Source organism: Ornithodoros turicata, chromosome 3 (assembly GCF_037126465.1).
Source record: "Ornithodoros turicata isolate Travis chromosome 3, ASM3712646v1, whole genome shotgun sequence".
NCBI lineage: Eukaryota > Metazoa > Arthropoda > Arachnida > Ixodida > Argasidae > Ornithodoros > Ornithodoros turicata.
Genome location: NC_088203.1, coordinates 30881448 through 30896894, shown reverse-complemented (window position 1 = coordinate 30896894; position 15447 = coordinate 30881448). Strand labels below are relative to the sequence as shown.

The following is a 15447-nucleotide window of genomic DNA, read 5'->3' as shown; positions in this document are numbered from 1 at the left end:
CGCCTCCCATCGCCGGCCCTGCCACACAGGCATCACTAGCACAGTTTCCCGCATTGCAGGTTGCCAAAGTCAGTATCAGAAGTTGCCTTCTGAGAGAGGCTTTGGCAATCATCCGAATTCCTTTGGCAATTAGAATTAACTCGACAACAACGTAACGAATGTGTTTCCTACTGCTTTTGGCGCGGGACACCAAGTAGGTCGATCAAAAGCCATTGTCTGCGTCATGTCGCTGGTTTCTGTGATCATCAAGCCGACGTCGTCAACCGCTCTGGGATGTCGGCCGCAAGTTGGCATTGTCAGAGTCATCTCGCTGCTGTCGGTCAACATCAAGCCGCCACTGCTAACTTCTGCTGGATGTCGGTCGGAAGTTGGCAATGTCGGCCACATGTCACTTCTTTCGGTCAACACCACGCCAACATTGCCAACTTCAACGTGATATCGGTTGCAAGTTGGCATTGTCGGCTATATGTCGCTTGTTTCGGCAAACACCGAACCGACATTGCCAACTTGGCGTCATGTTGCGTTTTTCCGTCAACATCGGGCCGACATAGGCAACTGTCTTGTGTCGGTGGGACACCCGGTATACTATGGAGGCTATGGTTTATCGAGCCAAAGATGCGGCAATAGCCGCAGTAGCCCCCTCTCGCATTTACGGTTGGGTCGCCGCGGGAGGGAGACCCCCACGTCTAGCTGTGCGTGGCCCTCCCGTGTCTGGGGAAAAGGGGATCCTGGCGGTTGAGTGGCCCCGGAGGATGTTTAGGACCCTTAGCGGCCCTCCGGGAAAGCAACACACCGATTTGGCCCCAGCTTCCCATAGACGGGTGGTCCTGGATGGCCCGGCCAGGGCTATCCAGCTTAGTCACTGCGGCGCCGGCATAGGTGGGGAAGTTACTTTTATTTTGTAGTGCACTACCGTTACTTACTACTTTTTCAAAAAGTAACGCGTTATGTTATTCGTTACTGTTGCGATAGTAGTTAACGCGTTACTAACGCCGTTACTTCTAATAAGTAATGCCGTTACTTTTGCATTACTTCACCAGTTGTCGTTATAATATGTACCATTTTGGTTGAGTTACAGTGTGCATTCCGCAAACCAATACAAGAAATGTTGCGCACAACCAAAAGTCACGCATGAACACAACTTACATGTCCGATTTATTGCAACGCAGAAGTAGTTGATGTTCAAAATTGAGCTTCGCCCGTTTGTCTGAGAGGACGCCTAATGAACAGTGGTGCTCCTTGTGAAGGTTGGTAGAGATGGTGACCTTTTATCTCACACAGTACAAATCCAGACAGCCAATGCCTGGGTACTTTGTTACTTGTTCAGAGGGCAGAGGCTATTTTTCTGTCGCTTTTACTCCATTCATCCGAGAAATACCAGAGGGAGTGTGGTAAACATAGGTGAACAAAACAAAACAGAGTTGACTAACAAAGGTGCCATCTCAATCAGGGTAGGTCAATAGCCTTTCTTTTGCGTTCTTCGTGGGTGCCGATGTGACCTTCTTCTCATTGTTGAAGATGAATAGAAAAAATCGGGGATTTTCCCGTATTCTGCAGGCACTATATCCTCACTCAAGCTTTCAAGTTTAGATGATGAACCAATGTTCCCGAACACGCAATAACGCATAACGCCGTTACGCGTTAGTTAGTAAAAATGTAGTGACGTTACGTTACTCGTTACTTTTCTCCCAAATGTAACGCGTTACCATATTTCACTACTCCAATGTTACGCGTTACTGGTAACGCACTACTTTGTAACGCGTTGCTCCCCACCTATGTGCGGCGGCAAGGGTCAACCTCGTGCAGATCTACCCGCCTGCGCCTGGGTATAGTGTGAGGGCACGTGCCACCGTGCGGAGCACGGTCCCCTGGTTGGGCTCGGTGGTGGGCGGCACGGCCTCCGCACTGAATCACACACACAACACATATGGCAAACAAATCCCTTAAAAAACCCCATGATCGGCGCCTGAAGAGGCGCTGCACCGAAGATAATCCAGCAACCGAGTTTTTCTACCAAAAACAGCCAGCATGGTTCCCCAAAGTCTTAGTTATACACGCAGATGAATCGACCCAGTCACTGTCAAAGCCATTCCCAGCTTTCGTGGACAGCGACGCCTTGCGCCCTCTCGCGACCATTGAGTGAAACTTGCCGCCAAGACAATAGAAAAGTGCTGTAGCAGCTGTTCTATCCAAGGTATCGTAATATTCCCGAGGATGCACGTTCAGACATCTATTCTAAGCTTATACAAACGAAAAATATCGCTATACATGAAATACATTTGGTTCCCCAGACGTCCCGCTTTTCGGACCGTGAATACATGGGAGGTATGGGAATTTTCACGCAGGAAACGATTTCATCGCATCGATATCTCTGACAATGTATGATGCACTGTAATATTCCCGTGGATATGCGCTGTAGGGTACCTCTAGATTCAACATTTAGCAGAAGTCTCAGAGTCACTCAATCGTCTGCGGTTCCCCTGCACGGCAAACTTGGCCCAAATGCCAAAATTCGGAAACAGTCAAAGTGGCTTCTCCGCGTTGCAGCGGTATGCAGCAGGGAAGTTACCTTTACGCGTCAGTTGAACTTTTCTCTGTTTATTTAGATTTAGAAACTGCTTTTGACCTCATTTCTTAAGTTAGATATAATTTTGAGAGCATGGTTGGTACATTATGCGCCCCCGGGTGGAACACGAATTTTGAAGCGTTATCTTTTGTCATATTAATTATTAAGATGTCGCTGTTCGATGAATTCGTTTAACGTATTTGAGAAAGTTTTAGCAGTATACTTTTTGTTTATCACCAATTGCCGTTCGGTTTTAAGAACATCTGACAACACAACAGTGCATGTTCACGTGATTATATTGCACACACTGATAATAACTTCCTAAAGCATTCCCAGAAGTGCGGGACATAACTTCTTAAAGTTGGCTTGACCGGCGTACTCACTGCCCTCCATTGAAGCAATGCATCCCATCTGGTTTTGTTAGAATATCTGGTGACCCTGAGCTTTAGAAAGAAATGCCCACACATGGTGTTGTTGTGAGAGGCCCCTCGATGGCGTACAAGTGGAATGGAAGCGCAAGAACGTCACGTTTTGTTCCTGGAGGACTTATTTTCGCCGTGTTGGCTTCGTGGCAGAATGCATTAGTGTACTATTTTTCAGTGATGGCCAGTAGTTCACTACATGTAGTTAAACTACTAGTTAAACTACCTGATTGTAGTTAAAAAGTAGTTATCAACTACTTGCAGAAATGTAGTGGCAACTACTAGTTAAACTACTATTTTAAGTAGTTAACTACAGTAGTTAGGTTACTGAAGGCGCCAACTACTTCCAATTTTGCCGTAACCTTTACGGCACGATTGTGCTTCCGACTTTTACCTTGAGCTACTTGTTTGATGAGAACGGAGGTGCAGAGCAGTTGTGTCGTGCATGTGTACTAAATCTTCACTTTTAATGCTTTAAAACAGGTTGCTTGAAAAACAATGTTTAAAACTCTGTTCGAAATGTCGGCGGCTTCTGTCCTGAGGCAACTCCCTTCCTTATGTTTAAAACAGGTTGTTGAACGTACACCATAGCTGATCTGTTCTGTTTCCCACCACTGTACTACCGCACATGCTTTATCTGTTTTTTTTTGTTGTTTTTTTGTAATGTCCGCAGTTTGATTCCAAAGCGTAAGGATTTGTGTAGTTTGTTGCAATCATGTGAATGTGACCCTGTTGCACTTACTGACACTTGGTTATCGCCAGATATAAGAGACAGTGAGCTGTTACCAGAGTGTCCTGGCTTTACCTTCTATCGCTGTGATCGCAAAATAGACGAGGAGGTGGTGTTTGACTCGTCGTTAAAAACTGTTTTAAATCATATGCTGTTCATTGTACATTTCCTATCGGAGTAACGTGGGTATTGATTGACTGCGTCACGTGTAGATTATTAGTTGGTGCATGCTATCGACCTCCCTCAAGCAATGCATTCATCTCAAAATTACACAAATCACTACATCATATATTTCACAAATTCCCAAATTCAAAGGTTATTCTTCTTGGTGATTTCAACTACCCCTCAATTAATTGGAGATCCACCTCAGCCTCTGGCAGTGAAGAACGTTCTTTCATTGATTTGTGTCATGTGTTTGACCTTCATCAGGTGGTTCATGAACCCACCCGTGTAACTCCCACCTCGTCAAACATCCTAGACCTAATCCTCACTAACGACTCAGATACAGTAGGTTCTGTATTTTCTTCATGCGCCTTGAGTGATCACAAAGTACTACACTTTACAATATCTGTCCCATCTGTCCCCAGCGTGCCCCGTCGTTTCTCGTGCAAACGCATAAGATTATACGATAAGGGTAACTACGACCAAATAAATTCTGAATTAACCAATTACTTGGCTAACTTTCTCGATAATTTTGAAGTACGGACAGTCGAGGAAAACTGGTATTTATACAAATCCAAGATTAATGCACTTATTGAAGCCTATATACCGTCCATTATCATCAAGACACATTGTCATGCCCCATGGTACAATCATGAAATCAAACTGCTCGCCCGTAAAAAGAAACGTCTGTACAGGCTTGCTCAGCGCTGTAAGTCTGCATCATCACTGCTAAAATATCAAGAGTGCGCCCGGAAATAAAAATCATTGGTGACTTCTTCAAAATGCATGTTCTATAGCGAGGGCCTCGTTAACCTCTTGAAGCACAACCCCAAAGCATTCTACAAAGCTATAAACCCAAAATCTCCATCGGCAAACATCCAACTGAAAAATCGTGATGGTAATTTTGTTAGAGATAACCAAAGTTCTCTTATCTTCAATAACGCATTTGCAAGCGTGTTCACCAACGACGACACAACTCCCCCTGCCGTGCCTCCCACATCCATCTTCAATAGCATGCCACCGATAGCGATATCTCCTGCTGGCATTGAAAAGGTTATCTCTTCCATTAAGGTTTCCTCCTCTGCTGGTTTCGATGGAATAAACAGCAAAATTCTTAAAAACACAAAGGCTCACTCGAGCAGATTTCTTGCTGCAATATTCCAACAATCACTTAATAGTTCATAGATTGGTAGAAATCCAGCGAACCGGTACAGATGTAGGAAGGGAGTTGCCTCAGGACAGAAGCCGCCGATATTCCGAACAGAGACTGTTCTTCTTCAGGGCACCGTCCTCATCATTGGCATGGTTTAAAGGGACAATTCGCATGAACCTTTAAACACGTCACACCTAACCCTTTATATACCATGCCAATGATGAGGACGGTGTCCAGAAAAAGAACAGTCTCTGTTCGAAATATCGGCGGCTTCTCTCCTGAGGCAACTCCCTTCCTACTTTATAGTTCAGTTCTGCCAGAAGACTGACGTCGGGGAATGATAATACCAGTGCATAAAAGTGGTGTCACTCATTCACCGTTGAACTATAGACCAATCTCCGTTACCAGCGTCCCCTGCAAAATCATGGAACACATTATATATTCGCAGGTAATCAACTTCCCAGAGTCAAATGCTTACTTTTCCCCCTGCCAGCATGGCTTCCGTAAAAATTTCTCACAACTAGCTGCTTTTATCCGCAACCTCCACTCAAATATGGACAGTTCTACTCAAACAGATGCCGTGTTCCTGGACTTTGCTAAAGCCTTTGATTCTGTACCGCACGCTAGATTAATGGTTAAACTCTCACAACTAGGCCTTGATGCACATGTTCTCTCCTCGATTCATATGTTCTTAACTGACCGCCTCCAGTCCACTTTCGTGAACGACCATTCCTCGTCCTTTTGTCACGTATCATCTGGTGTCCCCCAGGGTATGGCCTTTGGGGTATGTGAATAAATAAATAAATAATGCTTGTCTAGTGAAGCCTCATTTGCTGTGAAATAATTCTGCAATTTAGTTTATCGCGTAGGCACAAAAAGAATTTCGCCGCAAGCTTTGTATTTGACGATCGTAGCAATGGCTTGAGCCAAAGTTTATCATTGCTTGTGATTCATATTTAGGTGTCCAAGAACACTACAAGGGATTGGTGTTGATGGACAACGTTAAGTAGTTATAGATGTAGTTAAACTACATTGCAGTAGTTAAAGAAGTAGTTTTAACTACTCCCCTGAAAAGTAGTTGAACTACTAGTTAAACTACTCAATCGCAAAGTAGTTAGTAGTTATAGTTAAACTACTGTAGAAGTAGTTAGTGGCCATCACTGCTATTTTTCTCATACTTGGCCAAAACAATGGGTTGTGCATAAAATGCCCATGTCAGACATGAAAGCTGAAGTTGTCTGTTACGCTTTGCAACTTTGTGCGCAACTGTGGGCCGCTCCAATGTTGTTCCCACGACAAAAGAAGTGTTGACAAGCTCAGTCGAACAACAAGCTCAGTCGAACAAGACAACAGCGAAGCGTCTGTGTCTTCATTCCTGAAGGTGACAGCAACGGGCGGTGTTGGCCCACTGGCGACGATTTTGGTTATAGCTTTCGAGGGCCGTGGTTCGATCCGCGGCCTGCTTAGTGTTTATTATTATTATTATTATATTCATGTATTTTCTATTTTTAATTTTTTTGTAGTGGGAGTTACGAGAGTAACGGCAGGGCGAGAGCGTCAGAGTCTTGGCTTAATAATGTCGTACTGGCTCTATGTCATACTGCATGCTGTTCGTTTTGACTTACTTCACCGTTACAGGAATCTCCGTTTTGCACAGTGCCGCGCGTTTTTGTTATAATGTAGATGATTGTCAATCCTCTAACATGAAATTCGAACTTGTGGTTTAACTTGCATTATTCCCCAACTCGCCAAAACTTTCGTTCTCAGCATTGCGCAAGGCGGTAATCTCCTTACGGGTTAACTCGTTCTAGGTTCCAAAGTAATGAATATGTTAAAAATACATGCGTGCTTATTGTCATATATACAGGGTACGTGACGTACGACCGACTAAATTTTATTAAATCCGCGATTGAATTTTTTTTTCGTCAAGGTCGTTGAAAATATCTATTCCCGACGGAATCTACTCAATGGTGGTGGTGTATCAGTAAATAGCGCAGCCGTTAATTATCTTTCGTAATTAATCTTTGTAATTAATGAAAATACGTTGACTGCGTGATTGCTAAGATGTAGAGTACAACTCTGGAGGGTGTACCCCACAAGAACCGACACGACAGCGCCTTTTTGTGCTGTATTAAAAATGTGCGGAAATACAAAATAATTGAGCATTGTGCGGTTTTTGCGGCCAATTTCTCCTCTACCTGTCTCGGTGTCACTCCTTTTCAACTGACATCAGGTTGTTCCTGAAATCATGGAACAGCCCGCTTTGTCCACAGAAGTAAACGTGAGGGGAACTAGTGATGCCATTTCTCAGTCTACGTTATCCTAAAACATGCCGTCTTTGATCTTCTTTCCGTCATTATCTCCTTTGGTCTGCTCAGCGCCGTCCAAGGCAGTTCGCGATTTGATGTGACAACTGTCACGCTATAAAACTACGAATGTACCACGGAGATAACAAAAATAAAATCACCGATTCTGCTGCTCGATAAGTGTGTACGTTCTGCCAGAAAAGAAAAACGACGCTATCTATCAGGATGCTATAAAGCGGGGGTGCCCTATGTTTTGCGATGTCAGTGTTGTCAAAGGTTGACAGTGAGAGAACGACAGGAAAAAGCGGCCGCCGAACTCGCCCAACGCTCGACGATAGGGCATCTTCTCGTAATCTTTAAATGCACACAAAACTACTATACTGTTTCGATTCTTGCTGACTAGACTTCTCAGGGTTGTGCTATACAAATCTGGAATTGCGCGTTCAACTTGTTTTCAGGAATTGTGAAGATTCATTACACAAGTAGTTTTTTTTTTTACCCGTTCTTTTTTTTTACCCCTGTGGTTGTTTTTAGGTACCCGAACAAAAATAAAGTATTATTATTATTTACACGACGAAAGAAGTAACGGCTGCTGAGTGTGCGTTCCAAAGCGGTTGCGTCTTGGTCTCTCACGATGACAACATTCTGGGCTGGTGGTTCAGTGATGCAGATGTCGATTCTACCTTTCATGTTCCCTGGTTCGATCTGAGGGTCTTGCCTTTCTTCTTTTTTATAAAGAGAGTTTTAAGATTACGGCAAGGCAAGATAATCACAATTTTTATCCTGGATGGCCTATTTATTAGGCACTATGACATAACATGACTAGTATGTGAAAGGTAGACCACTTTTCATTGCATCCGAACCTACTATAGTCGACCCGCGTTTATCCGGACGGACTCGTTTCCTGTGAAAATGTCCAGATTCCGTGGGAACCGGATAAGTGAAACACGAAAATCCAGAGTGATCCTAAAAGGACATTCACCATTGACATATCTTTATTGACCATTACACATAAAACTATCCATTGTCATCTGTTTCATTCTAATACACGCTTTCAGTTCTTTCAAACCTTTGCTAATGGCATTAACTTGCAAAATATTGTTTTGTTGCTCGAAAAATACTAGCGCTGTTCTCAGTGCCGCCCGCGGATTTTCTACCGTCACAGCTGGTCCCCCCCCCCCCCCGCCCTATCCCCACTTCCATCATCAGATTCTTCTCGAACACAATCGCAAGCGACGACACCGACGATGTCGTCATCTGTGATTGCAGCGCAGGGGTCCTCGTTGCGGACCTTCTCAGTCTGAAATTATTAGACTGTTCAGTGGATTGCTTTAGTGTAATGTGCAAAGTCGGAAAGGGAGAAAATCCTTCATAGCAACACCCTCTTTGTGTCAGTAAAAAGGAGGCCACGACCAGGGTGCTCGGCCTCCCTTGACTAGGTGTGGGCCAGTGTCCTTCCTGGACAATGACCGGAAAACTGCCGATTGTTGGGTAGTAGTCACTTCTCTTCCCTGGAATTCTACTCCAAGTCCGGAAGCTGAAGTCCGGATAAACGAGGGCGAAATACATGGGGAAAAGTCTGTCCCATGCTTTTTTGTCCAGATAGCGCAGGATCCAGATAAACGAAGTCCGGATAAACGCAGGTCGACTGTACATCGTTATAGGAAGTCCCCTCACGAAGAAGTTATGAGTTGACCTTTCATGTCATCTACACTTCACCCACCTTCGTTATCTTATATTCGGTTTTGCTCCATCTTTGTGCTATATTTTTGTTTTAGGAATAGCAAGCCGACCTTCGATCAGGCTGACCTTTCCGAAATAAACGTATATCTATCCCCACCCCCACGCCCTCTGCAGAATGCCAAGGTGTTAACATTTCAGAACAGATGCAGACGGAGCACCTTTAACCGACATCGTTACAACAGCAAGGCGCGTGGGGTCGAACTTCTTGTTTCTCTTTTTAAATTGTATTTGTTCACCCTTAACAGTGTGCTCTCGTGCGCACCCACAAGGCTTCCCATGCATTTTAATCAAACTGTCATGTCAAGTCATGCACGTCCCACGGAGAATGCGGATTAAGCATTACAGTGCTTCCGACGGGTGAGAAAACTTGTACTTGAATCCGCGTTTTTCCTTACCGCTTCTCGCATATTATAAAGTGTCTTCATATGGGATTGCGATAACTGTCGTTGCTTGCTAGTTTGAAGTCTCTTATTTCAGGTTATCAATAGCAAGCGCGTAAAAGCAGTTTTAGCAGACCATTTATAAGGTTATCATGCTTATCGGTGCCAATTTGCAGTTATGCAAGACTCAGAATCTTATCCACTGGCAATCCATGTTCAGGCAAGGCACGTTATGAACGGTTTGCTAAAATTTTCTACCATGTTCACCTCATTCCACAATGAAGCGAGTAGGACGCCCACAAAAATTCCAGAAGAATGGCGATTATCTGCGCGGAACATCACGGACATTTGCGCGACTCTGCTCTCGGTGCGGCGAAATGAAACTTTGGTATGACGTCCGTTGCTCCCTACCATCTTATCTCCACAGTTTGCGATTGCACCTTTCTTCCTTTTTCTTGGTTTCGCGTACTTATTTGAGCAGAGTTTACCCAACACCTCCAAGATGAGGAGAAGGTCCGCGCCCTACGTCACACAGGAAGGCCCGCTGTTACTATTGTGGATGCTGTTATGAAGTACATGAAAGAGCGAACGAGAAGAAAGCTCGAAGCAGATCGCAAAGTATAGGAAAGTCCTCCATAGGTGACGTAAGCGCGCATCCCGACGCTATCTAGGAGCTGTTGGTTTACCAAACCGCTTGACACCTGCTGCCACCTATATAGATGTTCTGAAAATAAGCACTCTTCCGCTTGTTTGTTTCTTTATTTTAATTTTTTTAGGGGAGGGCGTTGGTAGCCGACAAGCCTTCTTGATGGTGTCGGGAAGAGACTGTAATACGTAAAATTTGGAATTAAGCATTGAAAGGCCCTCATGATAAGGCCGAGAACAAACTGAAGTGTATGACACAGTGATAACGGAGTAACAAGGTACAAGTAACAAAGTGAAGTGCAGTTACTGAATTCGTCTTAGTAGCCTATAGAGTATTTTTTTTTGTCATAATTTTGGGTAATTTCTGAGGTTTTCTTCCGACTCTGTCACACATACACAGGCACAGTCCCCTTAGAAGTCGCCACAGGACGCACATTTCTCATCGTCGACGGCATCCCCATTTCTCACAGAGAGAACAAAAATATATATTGACCAGCCTTACGAGTGCCGGTCATCCCGTTCCACACGCTACGAGTTGCAGCCCAGAATTATGAGCAGCAGTACAGCAAAGAAAGGATTGGCAAAAGTTATCAGAACTGATTATCACGTTTTCATTCTGCGTTAGGCAATTGCTGCTGATAGCCAGGCTTCGCGTGCCATATGTGATGTTCCCTTTCTCGTATGCCCACGCCTCTTTCCATCTTGATTGATTGATTGATTGAAAGAAAGAAAAAAATGGGGATTGTAGCCCTCATCACGAGGGCCGGCTACCCCAGATCACCTAAGCAAAGGAATGCCAGACACATCCACCCACACCCACTGGAGATGTCGCGAAGCGGCGACGAACGCCACAGACAGGTCATAGCCCATCTAACAGCTTGGTGTCCCTTAAAAACTGTGTAACGGCTCGCAAAGCTGGCAGTTGAGTGCTCATTGGCCATGGGCCCAGCACCTTCTGCACTCCGAAGGGTCGATTGTCAACCCGGCCTAACGCGGCTACAAGTCTGTCACGACACTCAGAGTATCTTGGGCACGTAACTATAATATGTTCGACGTCTTCGATTGAGCCACAGACTGGACAATTAGGAGAGTCCGCCTTCCCAAGCCTGTACAGGAGTCTTGCACTGTATGGTACATTGAGCCGGAGCCTGTGAAACAATGACGTAATCTGCCGTGGCATGGATGTTGGGAGGACCAGAGCTAGTTCGGGGTCAACCCGGTGCAGAAGGGAAGATCCAGCCTCGCCACAAAACCATTGATCTTTTGACAGCTTATGGCTCAGAGACTTTAAGGCACTCTTGGCGTCCACCTTCGTGAAGTAAACACTGCGGAATGTACTATTTCCATGTGCTTTCCCGGCGTTGTGATCGGCCGCATCATGTCCGGTGATCCCACAGTGGCCAGGTATCCACCGGAAAATCACGTCATGGCCAGCGATCACTGCTTTTTGGTGCGCTACTAGTATGTCATTCAGTACAGGAGCTGAGAGGTGGTGTGTACCCGGTGTCATAAGGGTCTGTAAAGCGGCTTTAGAATCACAGAAAATCACCCATTTTCCCTGGGAAGGCGCGCACGAGATATGCTCTATGGCTAGAAGAAGAGCGTGTAGCTCTGCTGCTGTCGATGAAGTACGATGCGATAGTCGAGCACTGCGCGCAGTATTCGACGCTGGTACAACGAAGGCACAGGCGGATCCTGTAGATATTGTGGAGCCATCCGTATATACCGCCGTGCGATCATCCAGACGTTGGATCAATTCTAAGCTCAGCTGTCGCTGCATGCAAGGGGGTGAGGACTTCTTCGACGAAAGGCCTGGAACTTCTGCATTGACTCTGAGAGGCACAACACTCCACCATGGCAAAGGCGATGCTGGAATGCGTTTATATGATGGTGAGATGCCTCGGTATGGCAGAATGGCCTGGTGAAAAGTGGAATTATCTCTCTTATTAATTGCTTCAACAAGGTGGTGCCGACGATGACGCGTTGACAGTCGGATGAAGTGACGAAGTGATTCCTGAACTCTTAGAGCTGGTACCGGAGGTTCCTTCGCTTCTCCAACTGTGAGCTGGTTAGAAGCTGACCGATGAACCCCCAAGCACATTTTTAGGCTCCTTGCAACCACACTCTCGAGGATAGATTCTGAGGTGGGTCTTTCCATCTTCCTTCTTCCTCACCTCATACTTTTCTTTCAAGTTGGCTTTCCTAGATGTTCTTCTGCTATCAGGCAGAACCTGCATCAAAGGAGGTGTCCCTGAATTCTGGTCATGTGTCTCCATTTGCAACTGCTAAAGTTCTGGAACAGACGATTGGCAAAAATTACACTGCTCGAAAGCTCCGCTGTGGTGACATCCAGGTGGAGGTCCAAGAAAAGGAACAGAGCGTATCCCTCCAATCCCTGAAGGCAATTGCCGCCATACCTGTCACAGTCACTGAGCACAAGACACTAAACATCGTAAAAGGCGTCATCTCAGAAGAAGAGCTCCTGATGTGCTCTGACTCTGAAATTGAGGAAGGCCTCAGAGAGCATGGAGTGGTCAGTGCACGGAGAATAATTATGCGTAGAGACAGCAAAGAAATACCAACAAAACATGTCGTACTATCATTCCAACTCCACACTCTTCCAACTACAATACATGCTGGCTACCTCAACTGTAATGTACGGCACTACGTTCCAAACCCAAGGCGCTGTTTTAAATGCCAGCGCTTTGGGCATGGCTCACAGACATGCCGTGGACAAACGACATGTGCAAAGTGTGCAGGGAAAGACCACGAGTCGCCAACATGTGAAAATGCCGTAAAATGCATCAACTGTAGTGGTAGCCACCCAGCATATTCCAGGTCCTGCCCACAGTGGAAGGACGAAAAAGGAATCCTGAAAGTTAAGGTTGAGCAGAATCTTTCTTATACTGCAGCGAAGGCACAGGTAGCATTTTCTAGAAAGGGCTCGTACTCCGAGGTAATGCGCAGGGGAGTGGCGCCACCTCGGAAATCTGTGGAGACTCAGACTGAGTCTCCACACAACACTCCCAACACAAACGTTGGGGACACAGCTGATGTGTCTCCCAAGGAAAACGTGGCCTGCCCAAGGGCTGGCCACAAGGAGGTCGCCAGCCCCAATCAGACTGGCAATACCTCTTCCGAAGGGAATGGGGGCGGTGAGGGCTCGGTCCAAACCGTACCCCAGTCGATGGATGTCGATGACTGCTGCACGCCGCAGAAGTTATCGCCAACCCCTCAGCATTCCCCAGACCAACAGAAGGGGAAACAGCCGGGTCGAGGCAGAGGACATTCGCAGAAGGTGCCACCGAAGGCACCTCCAGCCAGGGTGCAAGCACCCTAAGTACACAAAACATGCTGAATACGCAAAAGATTGATGATGAGATTGATGATTGAAGATTGATTGATTGATTGATGATTGAAATGTTGATGATGTGCATGACCTCCTGGAGGCGCACAGGCCAATTGGCGTCTGCCTCCAAGAGACGTATTTGAACTCTGGACACACAAATCCGTTCCAACAATACCAAATGTTTCGGAGGGATCGCCCGGTGGTTTCGCGATCCTCAGGTGGGGTGGCAATTCTAGCATCCCGGTCTGTTGCAGCAGCTGAGGTGCCGTTGACAACAACATTGGAAGCTGTGGCTGTTCGATTGAATCTCTCTACACCACTTACGCTCTGCTCCATATATCTTCCTCCCGCAGCAGATGTGCAGCGACAGGATATCGAAGATCTCTTAGACCACCTGGCAGCCCCATTCCTCATTATGGGGGATTTTAATGCACACAGCCGTTTGTGGGGATGTTCAGACTTGGACTCGAGGAGCAGACTTCTTGAGGATTTACTCCTCCGCGACTCCATCACACTCCTGAACACAACACAACCAACATACTGCAGCACATCAACACGGACTTTCTCTGCATTGGATCTTTCCATCTGTAGTGGGACCATAGGGTGAAACGCCTCGGCCAGGTGGCGTGCAAGTTCACTGCGTACAGCGCCACTCGCGGTGGCGGAGTAATTACCGTCTCGCGCCAGCCAGGCCATAGGCGCAGCTGTTTCCAGCGAAAGCAAGTGAACGGCTACTTCTGCGTTGTGCCGCAGTGCTTTCCTAGCTATGGCAATGTTGCGTCTATTTTGTGGATTCGGCAAGGTGGAGAACGTGGAAGCATACTTCACCGGAGCGTTAATTTTGAAGATGGTGCACGATGTTTGGTAGAATATCTAGAGCTGTGTGATGGACGGGTATCACTAAGGTATCAACATTGCTACTACACTCAAATCCAAGTTCAGTTATATGTTCTCAACCTCTCCAAGGGTGTTTTGTTTGTGTACAGTTCGAAGGAGACACAGACGGTGGTAGTCACTCGCGATGACTCGTTTCTTTCAGAATTAATCCCAAAGCTAGAGTATTTTTACTTCACATATCTCCTCAATGAGCTCAGTGAGACCAAATAAACTTGTGGCTTATATTATCTGAATATCAACATTTGCTTTATTCTGTAGCAATTGTTCTAACAACTGAATAAATGATGCTCAAGTGGAAGCCAAATGTGTGTTACAGATTTCAGTGGTTAAAAGGGCAGTCTCGTGAAAACACTGTTGTTTTAAAGCCCCACTGAAATTACGTTCCATGGGGTTTAGAGACATATTCACTGCACTGTGATACATTTATTTGACTGGAGTGCACGAGTTGACGATAGGACGCTCAGGACCTGTCCTCGCTACAAAAGCTATGCCGCTCCGGGGTTTTCACTGTCAGAACGAAAGACAGGAAGTCGCCCGTGCGGATGAAGTTTGGTGACAGCGTTTTTTGTTGGTCTTTTTCTTTTCTTTTTGTGGTCGTAATACCCTCTACTACAACAAAATTATTTTCTCCTGTATACGAAAAAACACCCTCGAGATTTTTTAATATGTTCTAGAGGAAGGCTCGTTCTATAAAACTGCGTTGGTTTCAGGCGTATCTTCCGACCTCTTCATTGCGTGTTACAACAATCGAGCTTACGCTCGATTGTAGCGAATTTTGGAAAAATCGCATACTTCCTCTTTTTTTCCTGCAATGACTATGAAAGTTACGTGTCTGGCGATTTTTCCTGTTGAAGTATTCCTTCGTGCCTTGGCAGGAAAAAAATGTTCACTAAAATTTAATGGTTTGATTGTCCACAAAAAAATCGCGAAGTAGGAGGAAAATTACGAAACTTCCGGCCTTTGTATACCTGCACCGATTACAGCACGACAACCGGGATATGGATGCTGTGTAGAGCATAGTTTCCTCTATCCGCAAAAGAAAACCACACAGTTCTAGGTGCTTTCTATGAGCCGCACCTGCCGTTCACGCCAGG

General features: G+C 45.7%; 1 protein-coding gene across 1 annotated transcript; it reads left to right on the top strand.

Annotated features, from left to right (window-relative positions):
• Positions 1-12313: 12313 nt before the first annotated feature.
• Positions 12314-13447, top strand: LOC135389255 (uncharacterized). Its single transcript, XM_064619320.1, has one exon. It carries the CDS (start codon positions 12314-12316, stop codon positions 13445-13447), a length of 1134 nt encoding a protein of 377 aa, XP_064475390.1.
• The last annotated feature ends 2000 nt before the right edge of the window (positions 13448-15447 follow it).

Excerpts from the sequence above, each read along its gene's own strand:
- LOC135389255 (XM_064619320.1), top strand. The coding sequence starts at position 12,314 with ATGTTCTTCTGCTATCAGGCAGAACCTGCATCAAAGGAGGTGTCCCTG.